This window comes from Stegostoma tigrinum, chromosome 5, assembly GCF_030684315.1.
Source record: "Stegostoma tigrinum isolate sSteTig4 chromosome 5, sSteTig4.hap1, whole genome shotgun sequence".
NCBI classification, from domain to species: domain Eukaryota; kingdom Metazoa; phylum Chordata; class Chondrichthyes; order Orectolobiformes; family Stegostomatidae; genus Stegostoma; species Stegostoma tigrinum.
Window position 1 is genome coordinate 47,311,938 of NC_081358.1, and position 12,040 is coordinate 47,323,977.

Consider the following 12,040-nt stretch of genomic DNA (forward strand, 5'->3'; position numbering starts at 1 on the left):
TTCTCCCCCACATTACAAGACTAAAGCAGCATTAAACTCTGAGACAAGAACTGACATTGGACCACTTTAAAATGAGGCTGGAGAGGTAGTAATAGGGAATAAAGAATGACAGAGGAACTTAATAGGTAGATAATGGAGACACCAGTAGCATACCACAACTTCAAGGGAGTCAGGGGCATAGTGGCCATCATTATGAAAATGGAGGTGGGGAAGCTGAAAGGTCTGAAGGTGGATAAATCACCTAGATCAGGTGGACAACACCCCAGAATTCTGAAGGAGGTAGTTGAGGAGATTGTAGAGGCGTTGCTGGTGATCTTTCAGGTATCACTGAGTCAGGGAGGGTCCAGGCAGACTGGAAAATGCCTAATGTAACACCCCTGTTTAAGAAGGGAGGGAGGCAGAAGACAGGAAACTGTAGGCCAGTTAGCCTGACTTCAAGTAAGATTAAGAGTCCCAAATGTGAGGTGCCGCATTTTGGAAATGCAAATCAGGGCAGGACTTATACACTTAATGATAAAGTCCTGCAGAGTGTTGCTGAACAAAGAAAACTTGGAGCGCAGGTTCATGGTTCCTTGAGGGTAGAGTCGCAGGTGGACAGGATATTGAGCAAAGCATCTGACACGCTTGTCTTAATTGGACAGTGCATCTTGTAGAGGTCTTGGGAAGTCATGTCGTGGCTGTACAGGACATTGGTTAGGCCACTTTTGGAATACTGTGTTCAATTCTGGTGTCCCTGCTAGAGAAAGGATGTTGTGAAACTTCAAAGGGTTCAGAAAAGAGTTACATGAACATTGCCAGGATTGCACAGTTTGAGCTATAGGGAGAGGCTGAATAGGCTGGGGCTATCTTCCTTGGAGCTGAGGCGGAGGGTTAACTTTATAGAGGTTTATAAAAATCATGAGGGGCATGGATACAGTGAATTGCTAACTGTTTTCCCCAGGGTGGGGGGAGTCCAAAACTAGAGGGCATAGGTTTAAGGTGTGAGGGGAAAGATTTAAAAAGGGGCCTGGAGGCAACCTTTTCATGCTGATGATGGTGGTGGTGGTGTGTGCGTGTGCGTGTGTGTGTGTGTGCAATCAGCTGCCGGAGGAAGTGGTGAAGATTGGTACAATTACAAGATTTAAAAGGCATCTGGATGTGTATATGACTAGAAAGAGTTTAGAGGGATTTGGCCAAATGCTGGCAACTGGTACTGTTTAACGTAAAATATCTGGTCAGCATGGTCAAGTTGGACGAAAGGGTCTGCTTCCATGTTGTACAGCTCTATGGCTGTTGTTCAGAAATGAGATTACAGAGTACTTGAAACTACCTGCTAAGATAGGGCTGGGTCCATACGGCTTTGTCAAGGAGAGGTCATGCCCAATAAATCTGATAGAGTTTTTGAGGAGGTAATGTGCAGGTTAGACAAAGGAGAACCAGTGGACATAACTACTTTGATTTCCAGAAGGCCTCTGACAATGTGCTGCACAAAAGGCTGCTAAATAACATAAGAATCCATGATGTTAGGTTAAAATACTGGCATGCATACAGAACTGACTCTAACTGACAGAAAGCAGAGAGTAGGGAAAAAAAGGGGCTCTTTTTCAGAATGGCAAACAGTGACTGGTTGAGTTCTGCAGGAGTTCATGTTGGGACCACAATTATTCACATTATACAATGACAATATGGATGAAGGAACTAAGGTCATTGCTGAGTTTGAAGATAACACAAAGAGAGATGGAAGGACAAATAAGTGGGAGGCTGCAGAAGGACATGGGCAGGCTGGGAGAATAGATAAAGAAATGGCAGATGGAATAGAATGAGAGAAACTACAAGGTTATGCACTCTGGTAGGAAGAACAGAGACACTGACTATATTCTAAATGGGGACAGGGTGCAGAAATCTGAAGCACAAAGGGACTTGGGAGTCCTCATTCAGGACTTTAAGGTTAACATGCAGATTCAGTTAGAAAGGTGAATGCAATGTTAGCATTCATTTCAAGAGGGCTAAGAACAAAAACACAGATGTATTGCTGAGATTGTGTTGGATTCCAGTCAGACGACATTTGGAATACTGTCAGTAGTTTTAGGCTCCATTTCCAAAGAAGAACGTGCTGGCCTTGGAGGGCATCCAGAGGGTGAAGAGCAATTGAGGACTCTGGGTCTGTAATTGATGGAGTGTATAAGAATGAGGGGAATCTCACTGAAACTTACAGAATACTGAGAGGCTTGGATAGAGCGGATATGGTGAAGGTGTTTCCGCTACTAGGAGAGACAAGGACCTGAGGCACAGCCTCAGAGTCAACGGACAATCCTTTAGAACGGAAATGAGGAGAAATTTCTTCAGCCGGAGGATGGTTGATCTGTGGAATTCATTGCCACAGAAGGCTGTGGAGGCCAAGTCATCAAGCATTTTTAAGACTGAGATGGATAGGGTCTTGACCAGTAAGGAGATTAAGGATAATAAAATGAGGCTGGATGAACACAGCAGGCCCAGCAGCATCTCAGTGCTCCGGAGATGCTGCTGGGCCTGCTGTGTTCATCCGGCCTCACATTTTATTATCTTGGATTCTCCAGCATCTGCAGTTCCCATTATCAGGAGATTAAGGATTATGGGAAAAGGCAGGAGAATGAGGGTGGAGAAACATATCAGCCATGACTGAATGACGGAGCAGATTTGATGGACTAAATAGCCTAATTCTGCTCATGTGTGTTGTGGTCTTAAGATTCCTATTGGTGACCAGGACTGATGATCATCTCTAATCTTTAAAGTAGAAGTAAGGTCTTCAGTTTTATTCGGTCTCCAATGACCTTTCCCTTCCTCTATCTTTAAACATAAGCTCAAGATTCTCTGCAATGAAAAACTAAATATTACAGAAAGTTCTAAACAGTAGGGAGTATAAAGTTGTGAATTTATAAATGAAATCAAATACAATAGTGATAATAGGATGGGTACAAACAGGGAAGAACAGTAGCAAACAGGGTCAAAAGGAGGAATGAAATGATAAAAAAGCAAGATTAATGGCTCTTTATTTGAATGCATGTAATTTTCAGAATAAATCAGGAGATGATGAGGGCATGCAAGCAAGGCAGAACATCAATGATGGGTGACTTTAATCTTCATGTAGATTGGTATGGCCAGATTGGCAGAAGTAACCTTGAGGAAGAATTCCTAGTGTTTGGGACAGTTTCCTACAACAATATATTGTGGAACAAACAAGGGATCAGACGATGTACAATGATGTAGAGTCAATCAATGATGTCACAAGAAAAGGCTTCTTTGGAATAATTTAGCATTCGGTTTGAGATACAGGAACTTGGGTCAGAAATAACCATGTTAAGCTTAAATATAGATAATTACAAAGGAATGAGGGCAGAGCTATCTGGAGTAGACAGGGAAAACAGTTTAGCAGCAAAGATGGCTGAAGAAAAATGACAAATGTTTAAGAAAATAGTACACAGCTCACGGCAAAGATATATCCCAAAGGGAAAGAAGGATTCTAGGATGGGAATAAGCCAACCCTGGTTAATCTACTATTGGATAGACTATGTGCAAAAGTCAGTTGTACTGTCAGCCTTTTTATCAAATATTCCATGGGGGAGACTGTAAGGGTGAAGCAACAGGGAGATTGAGGGTATTGGTGAAGGGAGTGGAGCAAGGTTGGATCCCCACAAATTTTCATGCAGGGTCACATGAAGTCTAAGGCATACAGCCAGGATCAAACCATAAAAATGTTTGCAAAGCACTGGTCCTGGGAATCCATGATTACTTTCAAGTACTCTCCCTTTTTCCATATTTATTGAAGTTCTTATATGCTGTTTTTATATTTTTTGCTGTTTTTACTTTCTATTGCGCCCTCTATCAATCCTTTGCTGGTTTCGGAAAATCTTCTAATCCTTAGGCTTTCTTTTTGGCAAATTTCTTTAAATATATTAACCTCCTTTAATTGAAAACTGTCCTTCAGTTTTTGGTTAGCCATAATAAATCACTTTTTTCCCCACTAATTTGATGTTTCTCAATGGACTGTAAATTCATTAATGTTCATCACTTCTTATTTACGGTTATGCCTTTTGATTTAATTGCCCAATCTTCCGTGGTCAACTCACTCCTCATATTTATTAATTGGGTTTTAAATTTAGACACTTTTTCTAACAATGTGTTTGCCAGCCCAAGCCTGGACATTGTCCAGATCTTGTTGCATATGAACATGGAACGCTTCAGTATCAGAGGAATTGCAAATGCTGCTGAATATTGTGCAATCATCAGTAAACCCACTTCTGACCTTATGTTGGAGGGAAGGTCATTGATGAAGAGGCTGAAGATGGTCGGACATAACTCTGAGGAATTCCTGCAGACATGTCCTGGAGCTAAGAAGGCTGATCTCCAACAATCACGACCATCTTCCTATGTGCCAGGGATAACTCCAGCCAGTGAATTTTGTCCCCTCCCAAACCCCTGCACCCTCACCCCAATTCCCACTGATTCCAGTTCTGCTAGAGCTCCTTGATGTCACACTTGGTTGCACGTAACCTCGATGTTGAGAGCTGTCACACTCACATCTCCCCTGAAATTCAGCTCTTTTGCCCATGTCTAAACCAAGGCTATAAAAAAAGTCAGAAGCTGAACAGCCCTTGTTGGAACACAAAATGGGACTCACTGAGCAAGTTATTGCTGAGCTGGTGTTGTTTGATAGCACTGTTGATGACACTGTACTGGCAGAGCTTGGCCAGGGGACCAGCAAGTGCTGGAGAACAAAACTTCAATACTCTTGCCGGGATGTTGTCAAAGCCCACAGCCTTTGCAGTATTTAGTGCCTCCAAACATTTATTGACATCATGTGAATTGAATGAAATTGGCTGAAGACTGGTTTCGATAATACTGGGGTCAACTGGATGAGGCCATGATGGATCATCCACTCAGTACCTCTGGCCAAAGATTGCTGTGAATGCTTCAGCCTCAAGATTCACACTTTTGTACTGGACTCTTCCATCATTAAGGATGGGAATATTGGTGTAGCCTCCTCCTCCACTGATTTGTTTAACTGTCCACCACCATTCATGACTGGGATGTGCCAGGGGCTACAGAGCATTGTTCTGACCTGTTGGTTGTGGGATCACTTAGCTCTGTCTAACACTTGCTGCCTATGCAGTTTGGCAGGCAAGTAGTCCACTTGGTAGGTTCACCAGGTTGACCCTTCATTTTTAGTGTGCTGTTGCTACACCTGCACTCTCCATTGTACAGGGTTCATCCCTTGGTTTGACAATAATGCGTGAGTGGGGGATAATACTCATAGGATTCCTCTGGAATCCTAGCAGCAATGACTGTGCATATTGTTTAAAGATGGTAAATGCTCTTACAAGCAGGGGCCGAACAGAAATATTTTATCACAACAAACACAAAAAATTTTGTTCTTTATACTTATATATTTTCCAGAAATTTGTACTATGTTTCAACGTAGGATCTCCATAATGACAGGATGGATCAATTATGTGGAGGTACTGGTGGTAGACTGGGGTAGAAAAGGTCAGAAATCACACAACACCATATTATAGACCAACAGGTTTATTTGAAAACACAAGCTTTTGGAGTCTCAGTCCTTCCTCGGGTGTTAGTGAGAGAGGAAGTATCAGACACAGAATTTATAAGTAAAAGTCGAAGGGTCACACCACTGATGAGGGCATATTAAACAAACCTAAGATACTGTTAAATCTTTAATCAGTTAGAAGGTTTTAATTGATTAAATCCCCAAATTATTTCAAAGTCACTTTCCTGAGAGAACTAAAGGTTTTATCGGTGTAAAGAAGAGGTTACATTTTAGGTCAGACAATGCATATTAGGTGCATTGTTTAAAAGAAATGTTGGAATACTTTTCAAAGTTCTGAATTATAACTTTAACACCAGACATTGTTCTGGGAAAACGGGCTGTTTAGAATTTATGTATGTTTTGGTTTAGATCAGGCTGGTTTTATTTCTAAAGCAAGAACTTATAAAATGCCACACTGACTGACCGTCTATAAATTATGATCTTTTTGAACAAAATAGAACGTAAATTCACACGTGTGTGTGCGTCAAAGTAACACATGGGTCACAGGTCTTCAATTAGAAAACCTTTAATACAACCAGACGCATTTTAATAATTTTTACCAAACTACTGTGCTCAGTTTAATAGTCTGACTCCAAAAAGGAACAATATCCAAGGAAACTTCAGGATATTTAAATAAATTCAAAGTCAGATGCAAAACATATAACTTAGGAACTGTGGTAACAAAGCATTTCGGTCTGTTTCTGACTTACTGAGTTCTGTCCTAGAATTAGAATTTCTTACAAGCCTGTCAGTAGATAATCAACTTATTTCTGTTTCTGTTTTTCAAGTTGTTTGCTCAGTATCTGCACAACTGCACTCTAAAAACAGAGAAAATACGTACATTGCCTCTCAAAGCAGTCTCTTTTCCTTTAGTAGCCAGTAGAGAAGATATTTTGCCAAACAAACAGTGATCTACATTATATCTGAACACAGAACTAGGAAATATTGCAATAATAATACAATATCATTGAATTGAACAGAATAAAAGGAGGCTATCTGGCGTCTGGAGTAATGCAGATCCTTTAAAAAGCAATAATAAAACAAAGAACTGTGGATGCAGGAGATCCAAAACAAAAATCAGAAATTGCTGGCAAAACTCAGCAGGTCTGGTGGCATCTGTGGAAAGAAAGCAGAGTTAAGGTTGAGTCCAGCAACTTGTCACGTCTAATGTTTTGAAGCTATTTCTGTCTTTGTTGAAATGAGTAAACCCAATTTGTCCTGCTCTCTTTCTCTCTCCCCATATCAATATTGTTTTGTCTCTAAGTCTTTATCTAGTTTGTAAATGAATGTTTTGTATCAGCTTAAGTCAAATAAAATTCAGAAATGAAACGACAAAGGCCACATTAAACTTCATTAAGTAAAGAAATTTTTACTTTCACAATCCCATTGGGGCCCGTTTTCCCAGAACAATGTCTGGTGTTAAAGTTATAATTCAGAACTTTGAAAAGTATTCCAACATTTCTTTTAAAGTTACAGCTGTCAAACTAGCAAAATGCATCTTAATTGATATAATTCTGCAACCCCTTTAACTTCATCCTAAGATTTGAAATTAATACATTGCAAATGAAATTCAAATAGAAAAATCTATCCTCAAATAATGTACCATTGTGAACAAAACGTTAGTGAGTCAATAATCAATTGCTACGGTTAAAAAAACTACTGCAACAATTTTGCAAGCTACTTATTTTTAATACAAAAATAAATGTATTTCACATCTGATAGTAGTGAACTAACACTGATTTGGCCACAGCAGATTAAAAGGTACTACTTATTTAGAAATCTCAGTTTTTAAAATACATTGCATTATTAAAAAGAAAAATCCATTAGAAGGCAGGCAACCTAGAGGTGCCAGAAATCAAAAGCAATGCTTAATTAAGTTATTGTATTATTTCAATGTTTTTACATGGTTCTTAAGTGAGACTTCCATTTCCATTGTAAGAATTGCTACTATCATAAAGTTTTAAAGCAAATGTAATCTAATTAGAGGTCACCGCTCTCCTTATTGGCAAACCATGGAATGACTGTCCTTCCAGTCAACTTACAACAAATACACATAACTGCAGTCTTTTTTTATGTCTTCAGTCTGTGATGGCTTTGCATCCATTAAAATAAGTTATCTGCGTTCTGCGAAAAAGGGTCAAGGTTCAAAATTAAATCAAATCCAAAACAATCTGTTCCTTATGACACGTACATGCCTTTGTACCCTACATTTTTGTACTTTTGTACTCTGCATTTCTGAAATAGAGACACCATCTGTTGTTCCTAAGTCTCTTTAGCTAGTTATAGACAGTACATTCGTGGTGATGGTTCTCTTGCCTTCTGACTTTGACTCTCGATGCAGTCACTCTATTCAACAAATTGTGATAATTTTCAGAAACTTGCATGTGTGAATGTCGGTCACTGTAGTGAAAATATACCACTTAACCAAACGATGCACAGAAAATTTTGAAACTTCAGTGGCTTTCAATTAAAATCAAGGCTGAAGCAATATTCCATTCTCTGGAAGCTCAAACCTATGTGAGACATGTTCCTTCTGAAAGGATCTCAGTTTTAGTTTGCTGTATAATACATGGAATCACAGCCATTTCTATGCCAGTATGCATGTAAACCACTCTGCACCAAATCAAAAATGACAGCCTTATTGCAACACCATGGGGACCGGGTTCAGACGCTATCTGCAAAACAACTTTTGATCTTGGAATTTGGTTAGTTGGGAAAGAGGACATGGAAGGCAAGGGCCAGAGTTTAACTATCTCAAATGCACTGATCTCAGATGACTCATAGCTCCATATTTGATGATTTAAGGATATTAGATCAGTTGGAAGCAAGATGGCCCTCCCAGATTGGTATACAACCTGCAGGCTAGTAGAATCAAAATTGAAATGACACATTGATTTTTTTCTTGTAATTCAACATCTTTGTTTACAAGATGCAATGCAACATTTCAGAAGGAACACGATAGCATCACTAACAGCAGCAGATTCTACATATTCCGATACTGTTCAGTCTAATTCAGGTCACAAACATGGAGCTAAATGTTCCATTTTTATCACTCAAAACCCATTAAGCAAAATCAAGAAAATTAGTAAGTTTCTTCTATTTTAATTCAAGGGACAGCCATGCATTTGGTTGCACTGCGAGGATGTGGAATTCACATTATTTTTAAAATCAAAAATCTTGGAATTTTGTTTTACAGCAAAGAGATTCTTGCTCTTTCAATGCGTCAAGTGCTAAAATTTTCATATTGACATGCCACAGAGATTTAGCCCAGATTAAAATTAGCTAAATCTGGCCAGGATGAAAACAGGGATGATACATATTGGTCTCTGCACTCCTCACACACAAAGGAAACAAAATCAGCCAACCTTCAACGGGCCCACATCTTCCAATATGCTGATATAACCCCACACCCCACAAAACACCAGTGAAACTGAAATCACTCGAGGTGCCTCTAGTGACTAAATAAATTGCTTTCTTGATAAGCCTAGAACAGCACAATATATTGGAGAGCATTAGCACCTGCATAACCTAACTAAAATCAATATCCTCACAGAGGGGATAGGAAAAAGCAAAAAAAAGCCTAAAAAAAATGAAATTATCTAATTTATAGTTTATATATGGGTGAAGCTAACTATACAGCATATTGCACTGGATTTGAATGCAGATAGTCAGTTGAAAAACCAGCACCCCATTCACAAGGCTTTTTGCCAAAAATACATTATTTTTGAGAAAAGAATCCAGGTAAACCAATCACAAAAGACTGTATAAATTCAGCAACTAATAGTGCATTTTAATACAAACTGAAATCATCATTCTTTCACAGGGACACCAACACATTCAATGTCATGAGAAATACAAAGTACACATGCCCAGATTTAAATAAAGGTGTAAACTGTTTTCATTTTTAATCTATGTACTGGAAAGTAACGTTACAAAAAAGCATATTGTTGTGAGCCAGATGTTAAAAAATAGCACACATTAAATAAAGCAAATTGAAATAAAACATGCAGCCTGAAAAAATGATTTAGGTAACAGCCTGTATAAAAGTACAGGAAGGTAAACCAGGTTTTTCTTTATTTTCAATGCTACAAGAGGTTAATGGTAAACATGCAAATATTTCTTTTAACTAAAATACTTATTCAAAACTAAACGCCAGACTTCTCAACACGAATATAAACCGTGAATTTAAAAAATTGTGAATATGACAGAGGCAATTTCACATCCTCAAACTCTATCACTGCTTGAGATTAATTTGCAGATGACTGTTGATACGTTCGTTGCAAATCGAACAGCACCGGATACTGATCAAAACATCTGCCCACAAATATTCTTGAGTTATGTAGGTAATGTACAAACAATCCAACTTCGAGGGGAACCAATACTGCATATTTATATTAGAAATTGTCAGGTGCAGTTTACTGACTAGTTATTGCAGGCTTCAATACGATTTATTTAATGCTGAAAAAAACATTAGCAGCAGAACATCCTCGAATTCAGAGCAATTTTTTTTCTCGAATATAATCGTTCTTGGAAGCCTACAAGGGAAAAGACAACTTTGTGTACCTTCTAAGCAGTGTCTCACGAACCCCTATTATAATGCGGGTGTAGAGGGGAGAACAGAGAGAAAGAAATGACAGGTTTGGGTAAAATGTGCAAACACTATGCCTTATTTAATTTGGCTCATGCATTGTTCTTTATTTTACAAAAGCCACCAACCTTCATGTCGCCGATGATGGTCTGAAACAATCCACCGAGAGCACTGCATTCCTTCTCGATAACAGCCTCCATTTTCGCCCGAATAACGTTAGAAAAATAAGAAAGAAAATCCCACAGCTCGGTGCCCAGAAACGACGAGATAAAATGCCTTCACAGGTCCTTTGCTTCGAGAGAGGGAGCGCACAAATTCCCTCACAACCCACCCAACAGTTGGCGTTCGTCCTCCTGATTAAAATAAGAGCCCTCCTGATCTGGGAATAAAAGACAGGGGGTGGGCGGCTGATGGTGAAGTTGATGATGATGAGCAGAACGAGAAATCGATGCCGCTAAAGGTGTCTGGCTGAATGATGGCAGGACGACGACGACGACGACGACAACAACAAAAATAATTTACGCACGGTTATTCTCCACAGTCAGCGTTTACGGCCGAGGTGAGTGAGAGCCACTGCTCTTTTCGCAATGCCGAGAATAGCCATTGTTCTCTGCACGGATCATGTCGACATGATGCGGCAGGTTGCAAAACAAAAGAGGGTTATAAAAGACACACCGAGAGGGAAAAAGGAGAAGGTGGGAAAAGGGCTTTCTAGAGCAGATGAGAAACAGAGCGCGAGCTCAGCCACCAATCGGGAAGAAAATACAAAAGAAAGCGGCCCCGCACCAAAAAAAACATACAACACACTGCGTTAACCACTCAGGGGGAGAATCAACCTCCCACTGCCCCCAGAGAAACACGGCTCGACTGATGATCGAGCCGCCGCCTGCTGCTCACAACGCGCTAAGCCCCTGTGCGCGCTCCCGCTCCCCTAACCGGAAAGCGCGCGCGACGTCAATGATCTCCCCCGCACCGAACCGCGCGCACGCGCGCTGTTCCGACCGTTTGTCCGGGCGCAGAGGGCGGGGCGCGTGCTATTCCAAGGCTGTTTCTTTTCTCGGCTTGTCTCCCTCCGCCTTTCCAACCGATCTGTATTGTCAAACATTGAGATCGCCTACCTAATAGGTACAGCAGCCTGTCCAACTGTGCGAGGACTTTCCTACCCAATTTCATTTAAGTTGAGCAACAGTCAACATATTGGGGTTTACCATTGACAAGAAACTGAACTGGACTGGTTGCTGCTAGGGAGCAGGTCAGGGGATAGGAGTACTGCAGTCAGTGACCCACAGCACTTCCCAAAGCCTGTCACCTCCGACAAAGCACAAGTCAGGAATGCCTTCCACTTGCCTGGATCAGTGCTGCACCAACAACACTCGACACCATCAGGCTGACACATCCAGGAGCGAACTGCCCACTTGATTGGCATCACATTCACAAACAAGTTAGTCCCTTCGCCACCAATGCTCAATAGCATAATCTCCAAGATGAACTGCAGAAATTAAAAAAGGCTCCTTAAATAGCACCTTACAAATCCCATGGCCACTACCATCGAGAACATCAAGGAAATGTAGGGGAATGCTGCCACCTGAAAGTCCCCCTCTGCAGTCACAGACCATTTGATTTGGGACCACATCAGTTAGTCACTGGGTCAATCCTTACTGGCATTGTGGGTCAACTTACACCATGTGAGCTGCAGCAGTTCAAGAAGGCAGGTCACCATCACCTTCTCAAAGGCAACTAGGGATAGGCAAGGGAAGAAAACATGAACAGAAATTGCTGGAAAAACTCAGGTCTTACAGCTTCTGTGGAGAGAAAGCAGAGTTAACATTTCAAGTCCAGTGACCATACTTAAGAATTCAAAATTCTAGCGCTGCTTTCTCACTATAGAT

The 12,040-nt window shown here is 40.5% G+C and overlaps 1 protein-coding gene across 6 annotated transcripts in view; it reads right to left on the reverse strand.

Annotated features, from left to right (window-relative positions):
* LOC125451635 (protein MTSS 1-like) overlaps positions 1–11,091 on the reverse strand; it is a 176,337-nt gene extending 165,246 nt beyond the window's left edge. For 3 of the 6 annotated variants that reach the window (XM_048529001.2, XM_048528998.2, XM_048529000.2), the window contains exon 1: positions 10,280–11,091. In XM_048529001.2, the coding sequence (XP_048384958.1) occupies positions 10,280–10,351 (72 nt within the window). In that variant the 5' untranslated portion in view covers positions 10,352–11,091. The remainder of the gene's footprint in view (positions 1–10,279) is intronic. The other 3 variants (XM_048529006.2, XM_048529005.2, XM_048528997.2) reach the window with 1 other exon arrangement.
* Positions 11,092–12,040: the final 949 nt, after the last annotated feature.